Source organism: Accipiter gentilis, chromosome 17 (genome assembly GCF_929443795.1).
Source record: "Accipiter gentilis chromosome 17, bAccGen1.1, whole genome shotgun sequence".
NCBI lineage: Eukaryota > Metazoa > Chordata > Aves > Accipitriformes > Accipitridae > Astur > Astur gentilis.
Window position 1 is genome coordinate 5247476 of NC_064896.1, and position 16960 is coordinate 5264435.

The following is a 16960-nucleotide window of genomic DNA, read 5'->3' on the forward strand; positions in this document are numbered from 1 at the left end:
CCCTTGCTGCTCTTCTACTATTTACGCTGCCCGGGGCGCCGGAACAAGCGGTTACCGGCGACCCCCACTTCAAAAATTGTGCTTCCGAAATCTCTTGATGTCGATTCCGCGGGGGCGGCCGTGGAGCCCCCCCGTGCCACGCACGGCAGAAGCCCTTTTTAAAGCTCCGCTTCCGGCCCGCCGGCACCGGAAAGCGCCAGGGTACTACCGAGGTCACGGCGAGGAGCGCTTCACGTCCGAAGGATAGTGCCCGGATCCCGGTTCATCCTCTCTTTCTCTCTCTCTCCGACGTTTCTTTCCCCCGGTTCTGCGTTTTTTGCTCCCCAAACCCGCCCTTTTCCCGCCTCGCTGGCCTCCCAGCGATATGCAAATCACGCGGGGCATGCTGGGGCGTCTCGACGCCGCGCCTTCACCGAGGACGCGAGGGGGCGCCTTTGGGCGGCACGGCGGCGCGCATGCGCAGCCACGTTTCATCCGGATTGGCGGCACTGTAGACTGATAAGCGTTTCCGGGTGGTGGCGGACAGTGCCCCCGGAAGGGCTCGGGGGTGCGCGGCGGAGGGAGCGCAGCCGGCGCCGGTGCCTCGGTCCGCCCGCGGGTCATGGGGAGGTACGGGACGGTGGCGGGGCCGCTCGGAGGGCGGGGGTGTGTCTTTCCCCCGGTGGTGGGAGGCTCCGGTTGGTTTACACCGGCTTTTACGGCCTAAAATACGGAGGGACCCGGGAGGGAGCCCGGGGGTGGGCGCGGTAGGCCGTGCCCCGCCGCTCCCCGGGACGGGCCAGGCCTGCAGCCGGTGTTCCAACCCCTCGCGCGTGTGGCGGTCAGCAGCCGGGGCGGGGGAGGCGAGGGATGGATCCCGGGGCCTGAGGGGCGATCCTCCCCCCCGCCGCAGCCCTGACAGGCCCGGCCCGGCCCGGTGCGGGATGGTGTCGGCTCCGGGCGGCTGTCGGTGACCTTGGCTCTTCTCGACGGCTTTCACCGCGGTTCTCCGGCAGCCCCTGAAAACGTTTAACACGGGGAGGTTCCGTTCGGTCCCGTAACGGCGTTCCCCGTGGGCAGTCGTGGGGCTGGTGACCTCTTTAAGCTGGTGGCTGGGAAGATGCTGGAATTAAAACTCATATGAGCGGCGTGTGTGGAGCTGTCGCCTCTCTAGATGCCAAGTGTCGGTGCTTCGGGGGTAGAATGCGAAGCTGGGAGCTGTTGTGTTGGGGAGAAAGGAGGCTTGAGTTACCCGTCAGCAGCTAACAAATACATCGGGGGGGGGGAAAGGACTTTCTTACTCGTTTCCTTGTAGCTAGTGCACCCAATGGATAAGTGCTTGTAACAGGCGCTTCCTCTGGCAGCGTAAGGGAGAGCTTTGTCTAGCATTTATAATAACTAAAGCAAAGCCCAAGAACTCTACCAGTTTTCTCTATTAACAATAAAGAGATGCCTGGACTGTACAGTCCTTCGCAAACCTATTTAAATATTTGGTGAAAATTGTTATGTCTTAATGGAAGCAGGAGCTCCCTGAGCACTCCAGGGAATGTGCTGAAGGTTTGTTTGGCTTTAACGTAGGCTTTAATTACAGCTGTAACCCTGTGTGTGGTACCACCACTTATGAGTTACAGCGGATCACTGAAAGTCAGTGGCGCTAATTGCGGCCACCACACCTACTGCTGCCACAGAGAGAGGCTGCTGTTGCAGAGGTCCGGGCTCACCTCCACGTCGCTGCTGACAGCAGATACCAAGATACTCTGTCTTCTAACAGAAAAAGGGAATTTGACTAAACTTCTGCTCCCACTTCAGGATCCTGGGAGATGCCTCATCCTCTGCAGCACCATACGCTCTCGTGTGGTGATCGTGTAATATCTTCTATATAGATAAACCCTCTTGCGCCGTAGTAAGGACAACGCGTGCTCTCTTGTGTGAAACTGTTTCCTCTCACGATCTTATTATAGAGTGGGTGATACGAAAAATATCTGGTATTCCTGTAGGAATGAGAGTTATATGGAAGAGGAGGAAGCAAGAGTAGGTTAACGCTGACTGCTGATGTGTACTGGGAAGGCTTTGGAAAATGGCCTCTCCGTTCGCTGGCCCCACAGCGGTTGCTGATGTAATTAAAGATCTAGACACTCAGATAGCTGTAAGTAAACCACCCGGGGCTTGCCGTGGGGCCAGCATGCGGGATTTGTCGTGGGAATCTGCGCATCCCGTTAGTTTTGTGTTTGGTGATCTTAATGGCACACAAAGGGTGCGATAAGATCCAGAACTAAATGAACAAAACAACTTTATGCTAATAAAGTGCTTTCTGCCCAAGGATTTCGGAGCTTTCTGCCCTGCATGGTGGCTAAGGATTCCCGCTTCGTGGATTTGTAAAGTGAAGTGTGGGGTGAACAGCCCAAGATCAGCCTAAGCTAAAACCAGGACTAGCACACTGAAGTCCCACTTGATCTTGTGCTGAGCTCCTTGTACAGAAATGCCAGCTGAGGTGTTTTAGGATGTGAGCATAATGGTTTCTCATTGTTAATTCAGTTAAAATTGAGCTAGAAACTTGCTGAGGCTGCTACCAAAGTGTGTCTTGGGTATAAATTCTCCTAAAAGGGCTCCGTGTCTGTAGGTGCGGCAGTGCATGAGCCTGCCTTGGCATGAAGCACTAAAGCAGCTGCTTCTAAGCACTCCTGTGTGATTGCTGGTTTGTGTTTTGGTATGAATTAATCCAAACTAACAAAGCTTGCTCTGATGAGGGGAAAATGTCTATTTGTAGCTCAGGTAGCAGACGCTCTGTTCATCACTCTGCATGTGAACGTGTAAAGCTGTTCCAGCAAACTCCCTTCTTCTCTCATGAGTAAGTTCACCCTGTGACGCACAGGCTTTTCAGAAGAGGCGTCTGCTCTCAGCAGCTGCTTCTGACCCATCTCTGGGCCCAACAGCAGCTGTTGCTCCCACTGCACAAGGGGCTTTTACATCAAACTGTTCCTTAAATGCTCATTTCACGTGACAGACCTGTCACCACTGCCCACAGCGGTTGTGGGGGTGGAAGGTCCAGGGTTTGGACAATTTTCCTTTTACAGAGCAGTAAGGACAGAGCAAAACTTGATCAAGTCTGGGGTTTAAAGCCTTCCAGCCATGAAATATAGTAGTTGCCAGTCAGGGCGTGTGTTAGCTCAGTGGCCAATAACCTGAATAACTTCAGGCACCAAAGGGTGAACCTGGAAGATCTGAGTAACCAGTTAAGCTGCTGCAACTCGCTTCTAGTTCACTGATAACAGCTCGGTAAATCTGACTTCATTTACTGTGGCTGTCGGTTGCCCAGTGTGGGAAGAACAAATCAAAGGTGTGGGAGTGCACGTGTGTTTCTCTGTCAACATTACCTCTGAGTACCCAAGACTTGCGCGCTCAGAACTGAAAATGAACCCTATGTTGTCAAGCCCGCATCGAGGGATTGCTGCAGACCGGGCTTGAAGTGTGGTGTTGCCGAAAACGAGACCTCCACCCTGCGGCAGACACCCAAGGGAGCCTGAACCTTGTCGTCTTCTGGCCTGTGTCTCAGGCACGTGGAGTGTGGAGATGAAGACTCGAATGCAGTGCCTGCTGTTCCCCTGCATTGCTGCTGCAGGAGCAAGCTGTGTCCTTTAGTTAAATCTTCTTTGTGTGGTCTCTTCCTTGAAGCTGTTTGTGGTCCAAGTGAAATGTGTACAGAAAGGCCCTGACCGGAGGGCGAGGGCTGGACACACGTGTGGGATTCAGCCCAAAGAACGAGCAGGCGGGTCAGTGCCACTGCAGAGCTCCAGCCTCCTGTCAGTGCACTGCGTGCAGCCGCTGTGCTTCTCGAGGCAAACTTCATATTCGAAACATACCAGGGAATGTTTTCCCTTCTTCTAAACATTGCTCCTCCCTTTCTTGCTGCATCCAGAGAGACCCAATCTTCTATAAACTTCTGGGCCCTGTCAGGTTGCTGTAGCTTACTCTGAACAGAGATGTGATCGCCTGTTGAATTCCTTCTCTGTTTGCTAACTGTGGCTTTTGTTTCCTTTTCCAGTTGATTGGTTTGGGTCCCCACAACCCCAAGAAGAAGCAGGACCTAGATAAGCTTTATGATCTAAAAGCTAAAGCCCAACAGATTATGAACCAGTTTGGCCCTTCTACCTTGATCAACCTCTCCAACTTCTCCTCGATAAAGCCGGAACCAGCCAGCACTCCCCCACAGAGTTCCATGGCCAACAGCACCACCGTGGCAAAGATGCCCGGCACGCCCAGCGGAGGAGGAAGGCTAAGCCCTGAAAGCAACCAGGTAACTTCATCCCTGACTTTAGGACAGTAGGGGAGATGCTCAGACCTGCCTGTGGCTTAATTCCTCTCCTTCCTTAAACTACTGGCAAAAACTTAGTGTCTATTAAGAGTGAGAAAACACCTTCATGTATTTCTTCCCTCCCAGGCACTTTCAGGCTGGATGGCGTATGGATGCTGTAGGTGTAGAGGTTTTTTCAGTCTCAGGAAAATGTATATTGGGGGTGTGATTGGGAAATTCTTTTAAAATGTGGTTTAGATGGGAGAAATAGAAGTGCAGGTTTGTAGCCTCCATCTTACTGGGGTGGTGCGAGAGGCAGCGTTGCTACCAGGAGCTGCTGACTTGCGTGTTTGCTTGTTGTGGTGTGGAGTCTTTGACGTGCGTAAAATATGTTGCTGCCCAGCGAGTGCTCCAGGAATACATCCTGATCTCTCTGTGGGCTTCGCGTCTCTGCATGACCTCTCTGGGAAGCGTACTAGTCCCCCGACACAAACATGTGCGCAGCAGTTCCACCGTTGGTGTAAGGGAACCAGGAAGGGCAGGAATTTCCCATGTGTGCCTGGTTCATCTGACCAGGCTGACAGATCAGTGGTGATAGCTTTCATCCATATCCTGTAAGACTTAAGTGTCCTGCTGTTGTTCAGCAGCAGTAAAATTTCTGCTCCCTGCCATGTTTGGGCTGAGAGGGTGCTGCCTTCTGCCCTAGAATAACCCAGCACTCTGTATCTCTCTGTTTTCCATTTGAAACACTAAAGCTGATAAGCACTAGAGCCATGGAAATACATCCTTTGTGCCCTGAGCACAAACTTAGTTGCTGATACGTTGCTTGCACTTGCTGTCTGCTTCATAAGACTTCTTGTTTTGCCTTTGTCTCCTCTTGCCAGCCACCTTACTTCAGCCAGTGGCATTTTGGTGCCAGTTTAGTGCAGGAGACTTATTTATCCTGGCCTGCTGCATTCCACTTTCCGTTCAGAGCAACCACTGGTGCTTGAAAATGACTCCTTAACACCTGATATTTCTTATCTCTGCCATTCCTGAACTGATAGGCTGTGTCAACATGTGTGACTTGGGCCTCTGGTGTAGTGGGGGAGGAGGTCTTGTGGCTGTGTGGGCAGCTGCTTTGCTAAAGTAGGGCAGCCAATTGTTCCTCTTCTCCCACACACTCAGGTTTTAACCAAGAAGAAACTGCAGGACCTGGTGCGTGAGGTGGATCCAAACGAGCAGCTGGATGAAGATGTGGAGGAAGTAGGTACCAACCCATAGCAGGGGCTGTGGAAAGAGCTAATTTGGGATTTTTCACGGACCAGTGGCCTTTTGTCCAAGGTGGGGAGGGTTGGTTCATTTTACACTTCTGTATTCTCATGTTCGCTGCAGCCTTCAGCCATCTGTGTCTGCTTCTGCATCCCAGTGTCAAAAAGGATTTTAAAACAGCAATTGTAGCAAACGCCTTTGAAATACTAGCTTCTGAGGGTTCATTTTCATGCTTTCTGCATAATTTCAGCTGCTCAGTACTCATAAGACTGGTTGTTGTCCTTGTTCTGCCACAGATGCTGTTGCAGATCGCTGATGATTTCATAGAGAGTGTGGTGACGGCTGCCTGCCAGCTTGCACGGCATCGCAAGTCAAACACCCTGGAAGTGAAAGACGTCCAGTTGCATCTTGGTGGGTGATTTTTTTTTTTTCTTTTTTTTCTTTTATTTTTTTCCCCTCAGCTGAGAGCTGGGTTCATGCTCTGAGGTCAGGGCATGGTTGGGGTGGAAACCTGTGAGTAGCTACCGATCCGTTGCTGCTTAATAATGGCTGAATAATCGGGATGAACGGGCTGGCTGTCCCTAACAATCCCCTCTGGAAATTTTGCAGTTGTGCGGTTTGTAGCTGTCCATTGGCCTGTGTTGGAAGGTCCCTAGCATGGGGACTGTGTCTTTACCATGTTTAATGCTGTGCAGCCCTCTGCTACTCTGCTTTTGTGAAGCTTTTATAGCTGGTATGCAGATCACCAGCACATCTCTAGCACTGGCTCCAGGCAGGCGTGCTGCCAGTACGTTCGTGATGATGAGGCTGCTCTTGCAGTGGACGGTTGGGGTAGAGTGTGCTGACCTATGCTCTCTCTTCCAGAGCGTCAGTGGAACATGTGGATCCCAGGCTTTGGTTCTGAAGAAATCAGGCCCTACAAAAAAGCCTGCACTACAGAAGCTCACAAACAGGTAAGGAGCCCTCAGTAACACTGAGAATCACATGGTAGAAACCTGACACAGGGAGGGTGGTTGTGGAGTTGTGGCACAATGTGAATTTGTAGCCTCTTCCAAGTGATTTGGACTTGAAGAGTCTCCTTGCCTGTTTGTGCAGAGAGGATTGAGGTTGCTCTGGCTCCTCAGTGCCCCAAGAGAAGCAGCGGTTCTCACTGTCTAAAGGGTAGCCCAGCTTGGAAGGGTTCAAAACCAGCTGAATGCTGCAGACAGTAACTTGTCAGCTGCCCCCTTGCAGGCCCTGTGCTCTGTCTTTGTGCAGAAGGGAATGAAAATACTTGACAACTCCTCTGGTTCACTAGAAAATCCATACCCAGGCATGGGGGGTTAAATGTGGGTGTAGCCCCTCAAACCGCTCTAGGACTCTGGATGTTCCAGGTGAACCACAGGGCTCTGACAGGCTGTGGCTCAAGTTCCTGGGGCCATTTTATGTCTGTGGCCCAGCACCGTATTCTGTGAGCAGTGCACGGCACCTGCCGTGTCTGTGTGTAAGGATCGGGAGCCTGGGCTGCTCACCACCACAAGAATTTAAACAGCTGCAAAAAGCCTAAAGGCCTGGGAAGGTGTAGCAGAGAGCACACCGTTGTCCTGGGATTTCAGCTGTAGATTGGCGCTGAGCAGCTCTGGGGTTTTTTTCCCCTTAGTTTTGCTTTAACTGAATTGGGCCATCACTTTTTAAGTGTACGGTCAGAGCCAGGGAGGGAACTGCCCTGCGGGAGCCATCACAATTCATGGATGATACTCCATCTCCTCTACTGAAGCTCCTGCAGCAACTACTGGGTAGAGAGGAGGCTTTGAAGTGGGGTTTGATCCCGTGCTCTATTTAATCCCACTGCCCCTCACTAGTGTCGGTGTTTCACTTGCCAGCCCCAGGTGTCGAGGAGAGGAGCACAGACTCTTTCTTTTACTCTGGCTCCAGCTTGGGACCCCATTAAGATTCAAATAGACTTGAAAGACCTGTGTGGAAACAAGTCAGGCAGTGTCCTGAGAGAACCTGAGATATCTTGTTCCTGCACGGTGACAGGTTGTTTTGCAGTAACCTTGTCTGAGACACTCGGCTTCCCACGTTTTTCTCTTTCTTGTTACAGAGAATGGCATTGATTCGCAAAACTACCAAGAAATAGCCCCTGGGAAGAGCCGGGAGAAGACGCCACTGCATTTTGGGATATCTGCCTCTCCACTGAAGCCTCCACAATGCCATCCATGGGATATTTTTTTTAATGCTTTACAGAGAAGCATATATTTTTTATTAATGGTGCAGCAATATCTTGACTTTATGAGGAGATCTGCCAAAAACATTCTACGCCCCCTTCCTCATTCCCCCTAAGAGTGCAACGTATCTCAAAACAAAGACTTTTATTTGTGACTTGAAAGTGGTTTATCGTATAAGTGATTATCCAAGGGACTGAGCATTTGATCTTGTGTGGGACAGTATTAGAAGCATCTGTAGAGGTTTTTGTTTCCTCCTTCCTGCCCCTACCTGCTCCAGTACTTTGTAATGTCAGTGTTTCTATAAATACTTGCGTTTGTTTTACATGAATAAAGAAATTATTAATCTAAAACCATGGCACAGTCTTGTGCTCTTCGAACAGCATGCGGAGGGGTTGCAAGTGAAATGGGCAGCCTCCACGTTGCCTAGTTTCTGCGTGTGGTGCTGTTCTGGTAAGAGATCTCCTGCCCTGGGGTTTAGAGTGAGTGGAAGGAATTGGCTGGCCTCTGCCATGCTGATAGGGCTGGGCAGGCAGCTTCCCCTCCTCACCTTCCAGCCCAGCGTGAGTAGTTTGCCCATCACTTGGACGTTCAGACCATTAGGAGTGGGACATGGTGACTGAGGACAAGAAATCAAAGTGATCCTGGTTCTCTGCTTGCCTGGGACATAAAGAAAGGCCACGTCCCCCTGCCTGTTCCTGCCTGCTCTGCTCGGTCTCCATCAGAGAAGCTGCAGGCCATTTGTCGTGGTGAAGAGGAGCTGGCAGCTCTGCAGATTCCCCTGCACAGCAAGGCTCCTGTGGACCTGCAGGCAGGAGTGGGGCTGTCCTCCCTGCCCGGCTTGCTGCTAGGGCCCTCGGCCTCCTGGTAACCTACAGGGGGAAACTGCCTTGCCTGAAGTAATTCAGAAGCCGGTTCAGGCTCTCTCCTCTCCTGTCAGTGCCAGCTGAGGAGCCCGGGGAGTGCGATAAAGAACACCCAGCCTCTTGGGTGAGGCCAGTCGGACGGGCGCTCGGGGCTGAAGGGAAGCTGTTCCTGCACCGCAGCTGTACTTGGCTGCTGCCGGGGGGGATGTAGAGTTGTTCACAGGTTGCTCCAGCTTGGGGGTACCTGGAAGAAGCTGCTGTTCAAACCAGACCGCCTTGCCTTCCCGAGCGCGGAGGAGATCAGCTCTGAGTGAACGGGTCAGGTAGTAAAAGGGGTTTCAGATCAGCACTGATCTGACTTGAGACGGGGGGGACCTGTGGTTCCTCTTGGGGGGATGGGGACAGCCTTCTAGAAAGGGAATTTGGAGAGAGAATAGAGGAAGGCGGGTGACACCTACCTTGCTGCAGACTGCTGCCCCATCGAGCCAGGCAACTTCACCCTTCCCCTTCCCCAGTAAAACACGGGCAGGCAGAGAGGTGAACAGGGGGTGTTTAATGCACTCTTGCAGTCGCTTGCTGCTCCTGCCTGCACCCCGGCTGCTCGATCTCTGCCTCACCTCCTGTGCATTGCGGTGGGCAGAGCCCAGCATGCCCCAGCCCCGCCGGGGCAGGCTGCCAGCGTCCCCAGCTCTAGCACGAGCATCTCTTCCGCTTCTCTTCCTTCTCCGGAGCCCGAGCCTTGAGCGGTGCTGGCAGCGGGACGCTGCTCTTCACTCCATCCCATGCCTCGGTGGGAGCCAGCCGCCCTGTTTGCAGTGCCTGGTAGATGGCCAACGTCAGCATCTGGAAAGCCTGGACCACGTTGCTGGCATCCTTGGCCGAGGTCTCGACATACTGCACCCCCAGCGAGGCTGCCAGCTTCTCTGCCTCCTTCCTGCCCACCCGCCGCTGCCCTGCCAGGTCGCTCTTGTGCCCCACAAGCAAGAAGACGATGCTGAATGGCTGGACCGTGTCTGTCACCTCCCGGTGCCACTGCCGGATGCTCTCAAAGGACGCGCGGTTGGTGAGGTCAAAAAGCAGCATCCCCCCGGCCGAGTTGCGGTAGTAAGAGCGAGTCACGGATCTGGGGTGCAAAGAGAAATGGGGTGAGCAGCCCCCGGGGCTCCCCTCTGCCGCCTTGGGCAGCATCTCCCCTGCTTGCAGAGCAGCCCCAGCCACGTCCTCCTGCCTTCAACTGGCACAGTGCTCCCAAGTCACCATGTGAAGGAGGAAAATCGGCCCTTTTGCTGTATCAGCAAGCGGTCCAGGCAGCTCTGTCCCTGCTCAGCCATCGAAGCTCATCCGTCCCCTGCAGCCACAGCCTCCGAACTCTCCCGTGCCCGGCAGCCACATCCCCTGAGCTTCCCTGTCCCCAGTAGCCAGCCTGGCCGGCGGTGAGCAGCCCCAGCAGTGAGGTGGGCAGGCTCCTGGCAGCTGAGGAAGCTGCTTTGCCCAGCTCCCAGTGGGCTCCCAGCCTGTTCCCCTGTCCCTCTGCAGCTGGTGGGGCAGAGGCCTGCTTGGGGAGTCCCGTATCCACTTTGGAGCTGGAGCCAGCGCTCACAAGGCAACCCTAAAGGCTTCTTTCCCTGGGGACACCCTTGGCTTTGGCTCATCCAGGCTCCTGCAGCCTGCCCCGTGCTGGGCGTCGTGGTTCCTCACCCATGGGGCTCCCCACAGCAAACGGACCAGTGGGGACGCGGCTGTATTGAGGACCTCCCCGGGGCTGGGATCACAACATCCCACCAGCACCCCAAATCCAGGGGAACAACTATCTCCCGGGATCTCCCCGGCTCCATCACCCCTCCGCACGCCGTGGCCAGAGCCGGACCCACCTGAACCGCTCCTGCCCGGCCGTATCCCAGAACTGCAGCTTCACCCGTAGCCCCGGTTCCAGCTCCACAAACTGGACGTAGAAGTCCACCCCCACCGTCTGGTTGACGGCGTCCAGGAAGACACCCTCGGTGTAACGCCGCAGCAACGAGGACTTCCCCACTGTCGAGTCCCCCAGCATGATCACCCGGAACTGGTACTGCCATCGCGGCTCCATCGGTGCCTCCGCCGTCGGCTGGGACCCGCCGCCCCCGCGTCGGGCGCATGTACAGGCAGGCAGGCAGGCAGCACCGGGTGCCTCCGCTCCTCCACCCAGGAGGCGTTCCCGCCCCGCCATGGGTGCTGGGTGGCTCCTTTGGAGCCCCTTTGCTCCCTTTATCTTGGCTCCATCCAGCTGGAAGCACTCGGGGGGATGCCTGCTCCCATTTTTCCCAGAGGCTGGTCCTGGGACAAGAGGCCTGTCAAGTGGTGCATGCAGACATGGGGGGGGTTTTACCCCACCAGTGGCCTCCCCAAAGCAGAGCATCCCCCATATCATGGGTTGAGCACGGCGGTATGTCCCTGCCAGGGGTCTGGCACTTGGCACAACCTTTATTTAGTGCAGAAAAGCCTCAGGTTTATTAAAAACACTCCTGCAGGGGAATATTTTTTTTTTTTTTCCAGAGCCCCCAAATTAAGGCTTGAAATAAACCCAAACCAGGATGGGGACGCAGCCCCACGCATCGCCCAAGGGCAGGGGTACTGCGTAGGGAGAGAAACATCCCCATGGGTGGAGGGTCCCGTGTGTCCCCCCATCACCATCAGCACTGGCAGCGCTCCCGCGGCTCCCCCCGTGCCGGGGGCCGGCGGCGGCTCTGGCTGGGGATGAGCCTGATGCCACCGCAGCCCTGGTGAGGGGTGAGGCCCCCCTGCCCCAGGGCCCGCTGGATACCCCCCGCCAGCGTCTGGAAGGCCAGCTCCACGTTGAGGTTTTTGCGGGCCGAGGTCTCCACGAAAGCCATGCCCAGGGTGGCAGCCAGGTGCCCGGCTTCCTCCACTGAGACGACTCGTTCGGCTGCCAGGTCACACTTGTGTCCCACCAGGACGAAGGTGGGGGGCCGGTCCCCGGCGGCTTCGCGGTACCACTCGGGGACGTGCTCGAAGGATGCCCGGTTGGTGAGGTCGAACACCAGCAGCACGCCCGCCGCGCTCCGGTAGAAAGACCTGGTGATAGACCTGGGCAAATTGGGAGGGGGTGTTGGGGGGGGCAGCCCAGCACCCTGCCAGGTCCCACACCTTCTTCCCTCTGAGGGGGCTCAGGGGATTTTTGGGTCCCAGCTGGGACCTCGGGAACAGGAAGGGGAGAACCTGCCCAGACCATTTGCACCCCCCTTTTCTGTTCAGCATCCCCCCCCACCCCAGACTTTGGGGGTCCAGAGGAGAGGAGGAGGATGCTCCCTCCATCCCTCCCACAGCCTGGGGTGCAGCGGGGCTGGGGCAGCACCCACAGGTGGGTGCCCACGGAGCTGAGCACTAGACAGGAATGGGGCACCCCCACACCAGCCCTAGGGCTCCCAGGAACAGGGGCAATGCAAAACCCCTCCCTCGAACCACAACACCCAGCTCTTCAGCACTTCACACCCCATTTGAGCCTCTTTCAGGCTTCTGGGAGCTCCTGGTTCCGGCATGATGCAATCAGAAGGAAATCACCCAGCCCACCGGCACCCCAGGACCGGCACCCAACCCTGCCGCTTTGCCTGCCCCCCCAAAACCAGCTCTGACATTCCTTCAAGCTCAGCACAAGGTTGCAACAACCCCTAAAGCACCAGGGTCGCAGCGAGCCGTCGCTGCCCATCCCTGCATGCCCGGCCAGGGACTTTACACCCACTCCAGGGTGTAAAGTCAGCTGGGTGCTGGGGTCCTGCATGGGGGTTGTGTCCCCGCATCCGTCCCCACCTCACCTGAACCTCTCCTGGCCGGCTGTGTCCCAGAGCTGCAGCTTGGCCTTGCCGGCGGGCGGCAACAGGATGGTGCGGCTGTAAAACTCCACGCCAACGGTGGGACAAGGGGTGGCCGCCCCCACGCCCCCCCCACCCGGACCCTCCGCAAAGCAGCGCAGCAGCGACGACTTCCCCACCGCCGTGTCCCCCAGCACGATGACGCGAAACTGGTAGTGGCCCCCGGGGTCGGGGTCCTGGGGGGGACCCGTCACCGTCCCCATACTGGCAGCTGTGCCCGGTGAGGCCAGATTCACCAGTCCCAGGCTGGCAGATCCTGACCCAGCTGGGCTTTGCTGTGCTGGTGGGGCTGGGGACAGGTCTCCACCCCTGTCCCCACCCCACAGCACCTTCCCTGGGGATGGCTCTGGCCTCACAGTCACCTGGGCGGACAAACAAACCGTCCCAGGGAGGAGGGAGAAGCCACCAGGTCTGTTCTCATCCTCCTGTCCCCAGGACACTGTGTTTGGTGGTGTCATATCCCAGCTCTGTCCCGCTGCCTGGTTTCGGTGACAAAGACGGGGACAGCCAGGCTGCGGGTGTACGAACATGCTGCCACAGAGGGGCTGGTGCCCCTGAGGAAGCCAAAATTCTGGGAGAGGTGGGAGGGACGAGCTTTGTGGGGAAAAGGGCTCTCAAGTCCCCACGGGGAGAAGGGAAGAGGGGTCAGAGGCACCGACTCCGTCCCCTGGACAAAGGTGCTCTCTGCAAACAGCCCAGGTCACCTGCAGTGGCATGGGGACTTTGCCATCGTCCAGCGCCCCCCCTCCTGACAGCTGTGCAGAGACCGGGAATAACAGACTAGCTCTAACAGCTCTGGGGCTGTTTCCACCCCCAACTTGTTCTCCATTGTGAAAAAATGGGCAACTCCAGTCACGAAGGCTCCAGCAGAGGATGCTGGCAACGTTGTAAGACACTGCTGTTCCCTGGGCAGGAGCTGTTTTGAGGAGCATAGATTTGGATAGAAAAATAAGTCAGATAGAGGTTATTTCCAGGAGAAAAAGGAGAAAAAAGTACATCCAAGAGCACATCCGAGTCATGCACCAGCCACCTGAAGATCCAGCCCACTGGTACAGCCACAGAAACTCACCTTAAAGGATTGGTAACCTCCAGTGGAAGAAGCTGCTCAGATTTCACGAGTGAAGTCTCACCCCCAGCAGGGTTTGGGCTGGATGCAGCACTCCCCAGCCCTGGCCCCAGGTGAGGGCACTCAGGCATCACCCCGGCCCAATGCACCCCAAACACGAGCACAGGAGACAGAGCAAGGATTTCAAGTGATTGCCTTTATTCACTCTCAAAATATTTTATATCCAGACCCTGCCCCGACCTCTTCTCCTGAGAAAAACTCCACAAAAGGGACCCTTCTTCCATGCAGAGTGTTTGAACGGGAACTTGAGCAGCACCTGGAGCCAAATGAGTTCCCTCTGCCTGTGGCGCAGGGGAGCGGAGCACAGAAGCGGCTGTTCCCACCTGGGGGAGCTCATGGCTCTGGAAGGAGCCAGGATCTGGCTACGCAGAGCTCCCGCTTCCAGAAGGAGAGGGCTGGAGAACAGAGTCTTGCACTGCAGCACCGAAAGCCTCAGGAACTGGCTCATCTCAGCTCCACGCTCGACTTAGACCTGAAAAGGGGATAAAAAATAGTCCAGCCTGAATGAAGACCGGTTGGACTCAGCATTGCTTCAGATTTCACCTGTGTTAAGGAATTCCCGGCCATTCCCTCTCCCCGCACTGGGTGGCGATTTTGGCTAGTTCATGCCTGGCCTCAGCCCCATATCCGCAGGATTCATCCAACAGTCTCCAAAGAAAGGAGTCATCACGGACCAGGCTGCGCTCGGAGAGCCAGTGCAGTGCAACTGATCTCACCCTACAGACACTCTGCCCTACAGATAATAGCCTGCCCAATTAAAAACCTTACTAATGAAGCTGATCATTCCCACCTGCAAAGCCCAGGTTAGGGACTGGCCACTTCCAGCACAGGCACAGTCAACTTGAACTGTCCTTTGTCCTCCAGGACTTGCAAGATGCCACTCATGAAACACCAAAAACCCAGCAATTACCCACAAAGGACACTCACGTGCTCCATGTCACAGCTTCCCCCACAATTCGGGCCCTAAGAAAAGCAAACCGAATCCCTCCACCGGGGACAGGGGCTTGTAAGCACTCGGCCTTTTCCACTAAGCGAGTAATTCCTGAAAAAAACGTAGCCACAGGTAAGTATCTGAAGTTGATGGGTCGCTGTACACTAGGACTCAATGCATCAAACCCAGCCCAAGCAAACCCCAGTCTGCAAATCTTCACAGCACCTCTGCTCTCTATGCCCAACATTCATTCATTCTCTTGACCAGGGGGTTTCACTTCTACCTCAGACTTCCCAAAGGAGCAAGGCCAACACAGAATGTCTTCCAACTGGCCCCTCTCAGAGCAGGGCTGCACCAGCAAAGAGGCTGAGACCAGTTTGAATTTTGTTTTTCCTCCTTTTTCGACCACAAGATCGGTATTCAGATCTGATGGGAAAGGGATCTGGAGGGACAGGCTACAGAGCTCTGACAAAGGCATTACGTCCTCACCTTGGCTCTATCCAGCAGGCAGGCCATCGGCTGAGCGAGCTCCAAAACACCAAGCAACCCTGGAAGACATCGCAACACCCCCTTAACATCAGCAGCAGGCTGCAGGCTCACGACTACATGTCATTGACACACCCTAACCAGAAACCACCAGTGCCTTGCAAGAAGAAACGTCCCAATTCCTGAAAATATATAGGAGGGGCGAGTGACAGCAACAGGCAAAAGAGGCCCAGCAGTCAAAGACCTTCCCGTTGCTCTCGCATGTTGTTGGAGACCTGTAGCTATTGCACAGAGCCACAGCTCTTGGATAAACATGCAGAGTCACCGCTGAGCTTGCCTGGGAATGTCTGCTACAGCTTCAGAGCAGCAGATGGAGCAAAAGCAGAGTGATCTGCTGCCTTTGGATCAGATTTGATTCCCAGTTCTGCCACTAACCAGGCCCAGTGACGCTGAGGAGAGAAAGTCCCCTTATCCCACCCATACATGATCTCAACACAGCAGGAAATAAGGGGAGTCTGCAGTTCTTCATGACTGGATTGATACTTGTAACGGGCCCTGCCAATGGGAAATCCTCCTCTGCAGGGCCCAAGACCAAGCATGAGCCCTGCAGAGGATCCGCAGCACCTGGAACAAGCACTGCACTGGCAGTATCTGCTAGCAGAGGGCCAGGAAATACTGCTGCTCGCTGCTCCAGCCACAGGAGGCTATGAAGGCAATCAAATTCCCAGCGCAAGCGGAGATTCCAGAGCCTGGATCACACGTCTCACCTGCCCAACGCCACCGAGCTGAGGCTGCCACCAGCCATCCCACACACTGGCATCACGTTCCATGCCAAGATGCTGCTGGGGAAGAATACACTCTTGAGCTTCAGGCAGATGACAGAAAAACAATCTCAAAACAACACAAAAACCGGGATAGCCACCACCTCCCACCTCTTTGCGCACCAACTTGGACCCCAGAAGCAGGTATTTGGGGTAGCTGCTTCCTTCCAGCGACAGCACCCCCAGGCACCACCTCCACCCACAGCCAGGGCACAGCGATGCCCAGATCCCCCCCGCCCTGCGCCATGTATTTTCCTGAAATGTTGCCGGACAGTTACAGAGACTCAAACTGAGCGGCGACCGTCGAGGAAAAACCCTTCGCTCTCGGCTCCTTTTTGACTGCATCTGCCACACCACCGAGACAGACGCAGCTTCGATAGGGCCGGGCAGACCCGCAGGGCTCCTCCGCCCAGCAGCCGCCTCTCCCAGGGTGTTTTTTTAATTCAGCCCGCTGTGGAGGTCACTCACCCACGGCGGCGCCGGCATCTTCCCCTCACGCCGGGCCCGGCCTGGGAGGGAGCAAGGCCCTCCCACGGCCGCGCTGCCCTTCACAGCCCATCGTACCCGCCCCGAAGCGCCGCCGCCCGGGCGCGGAGCCCGCGGGACAGCGATGTGGCGGGGCCGAGCGGCGGGAGAACCCTGGGGGAGGGCGGATGGCGGCGGATTGTCCCCCCACCTCGGCAGCGCTCCAACCTCCCTCCGCCGCCGCCATCACACTGAGAGGGGGAAATTAGCCGGAGGCGGCCTTTTATAGGGCAGCAGCTCGAGCGCTGATTGGCTGCCGCGGCAGGGCCCCCTCCCGCAGAGCCTTCTGGGAGTTGTAGTTCGCACCGCCTACTGCCCCCACCCACGCCGCCATGACACCCCATGGCACCCCGCTCCCCAAAGGATAAACGCACTCCTCTCCTCCGCCAGCAGCAGGGAAGGCAGGGGAAATCCCACCCCCACGCAGCAAGACCACGATTTGCAACCCTCCCACTTGCACTAGGGGGTGAGCTGCGCTCCCCCACCCCACCTAAATGAATCTCCAGTCTACCCGGCACAAAGACAATTTCTCTCTCCTCTCCCCCCGCAAGGTGCGAGTCAGGGTTTGCTCTTCGAAAAGGTTAAGGCAACAGCCACGTTTTTCCTGCTCCTTC

At 55.8% G+C, this 16960-nt stretch overlaps 3 protein-coding genes, 1 long non-coding RNA gene and 5 other non-coding genes across 14 annotated transcripts; 1 reads left to right on the plus strand and 8 right to left on the minus strand.

Annotated features, from left to right (window-relative positions):
• Window positions 1-31: 31 nt before the first annotated feature.
• On the minus strand, window positions 32-160 carry LOC126047587 (U11 spliceosomal RNA). The gene has a single exon (XR_007508612.1). It is a non-coding gene; the product is annotated as a U11 spliceosomal RNA (small nuclear RNA).
• A 321-nt stretch (window positions 161-481) lies between these two features.
• Window positions 482-8078, plus strand: TAF12 (TATA-box binding protein associated factor 12). Of its 3 annotated transcripts, none has more exons than XM_049820962.1 (6): window positions 482-609; window positions 4022-4273; window positions 5438-5515; window positions 5818-5932; window positions 6386-6474; window positions 7605-8078. In XM_049820962.1, exons 2-6 carry the CDS (start codon window positions 4106-4108, stop codon window positions 7638-7640), a joined length of 486 nt encoding a protein of 161 aa, XP_049676919.1. In that variant the 5' UTR covers window positions 482-609; window positions 4022-4105; the 3' UTR covers window positions 7641-8078. The 3 variants fall into 3 exon arrangements, with proteins under 3 accessions (XP_049676919.1, XP_049676918.1, XP_049676917.1); XM_049820960.1 differs by lacking the exon at window positions 482-609 and adding an exon at window positions 639-2125; XM_049820961.1 differs by lacking the exons at window positions 482-609; window positions 5438-5515 and adding an exon at window positions 638-2125.
• A 1203-nt stretch (window positions 8079-9281) lies between these two features.
• Window positions 9282-10731, minus strand: LOC126047388 (ras-related protein Rab-39B-like). The gene is made up of 2 exons (XM_049820964.1): window positions 10463-10731; window positions 9282-9714 (listed from the first exon to the last, which is right to left on the minus strand). Exons 1-2 carry the CDS (start codon window positions 10675-10677, stop codon window positions 9282-9284), a joined length of 648 nt encoding a protein of 215 aa, XP_049676921.1. The 5' UTR covers window positions 10678-10731.
• Window positions 10732-11260: 529 nt separating this feature from the next.
• Window positions 11261-12660, minus strand: LOC126047268 (ras-related protein Rab-42-like). The gene is made up of 2 exons (XM_049820685.1): window positions 12401-12660; window positions 11261-11675 (listed from the first exon to the last, which is right to left on the minus strand). The coding sequence occupies exons 1-2, from the start codon at window positions 12658-12660 to the stop codon at window positions 11261-11263; spliced, it is 675 nt and encodes a 224-aa protein (XP_049676642.1).
• Window positions 12661-13699: 1039 nt separating this feature from the next.
• Window positions 13700-16623, minus strand: LOC126047389 (uncharacterized). 4 transcript variants are annotated; one of them, XR_007508561.1, is made up of 5 exons: window positions 16290-16623; window positions 15768-15842; window positions 15004-15062; window positions 14511-14625; window positions 13700-14055 (listed from the first exon to the last, which is right to left on the minus strand). It is a non-coding gene; the product is annotated as an uncharacterized LOC126047389 (long non-coding RNA). The 4 variants fall into 4 exon arrangements; XR_007508562.1 differs by having other exon boundaries at window positions 15768-15839; window positions 16290-16622; XR_007508563.1 differs by having other exon boundaries at window positions 16498-16560.
• LOC126047589 (small nucleolar RNA SNORD99) lies at window positions 14191-14261 on the minus strand. The gene has a single exon (XR_007508614.1). It is a non-coding gene; the product is annotated as a small nucleolar RNA SNORD99 (small nucleolar RNA).
• LOC126047580 (small nucleolar RNA SNORA61) lies at window positions 14848-14965 on the minus strand. The gene has a single exon (XR_007508605.1). It is a non-coding gene; the product is annotated as a small nucleolar RNA SNORA61 (small nucleolar RNA).
• Window positions 15189-15319, minus strand: LOC126047578 (small nucleolar RNA SNORA44). Its single transcript, XR_007508603.1, has one exon. It is a non-coding gene; the product is annotated as a small nucleolar RNA SNORA44 (small nucleolar RNA).
• On the minus strand, window positions 16065-16209 carry LOC126047574 (small nucleolar RNA SNORA16B/SNORA16A family). Its single transcript, XR_007508599.1, has one exon. It is a non-coding gene; the product is annotated as a small nucleolar RNA SNORA16B/SNORA16A family (small nucleolar RNA).
• Window positions 16624-16960: the final 337 nt, after the last annotated feature.

Excerpts from the sequence above, each read along its gene's own strand:
- TAF12 (XM_049820960.1), top strand. The coding sequence starts at position 2,057 with ATGGCCTCTCCGTTCGCTGGCCCCACAGCGGTTGCTGATGTAATTAAA. Across the intron at positions 2,126-4,021 it reads ATCTAGACACTCAGATAGCT|TTGATTGGTTTGGGTCCCCA; the intron begins GTAAGTAAACCA and ends TTCCTTTTCCAG. Across the intron at positions 5,933-6,385 it reads AGACGTCCAGTTGCATCTTG|AGCGTCAGTGGAACATGTGG; the intron begins GTGGGTGATTTT and ends TCTCTCTTCCAG.
- LOC126047388 (XM_049820964.1), bottom strand. The coding sequence starts at position 10,677 with ATGGAGCCGCGATGGCAGTACCAGTTCCGGGTGATCATGCTGGGGGAC. Across the intron at positions 9,715-10,462 it reads GCCGGGCAGGAGCGGTTCAG|ATCCGTGACTCGCTCTTACT; the intron begins GTGGGTCCGGCT and ends TTTGCACCCCAG.
- LOC126047268 (XM_049820685.1), bottom strand. The coding sequence starts at position 12,660 with ATGGGGACGGTGACGGGTCCCCCCCAGGACCCCGACCCCGGGGGCCAC. Across the intron at positions 11,676-12,400 it reads GCCGGCCAGGAGAGGTTCAG|GTCTATCACCAGGTCTTTCT; the intron begins GTGAGGTGGGGA and ends CAATTTGCCCAG.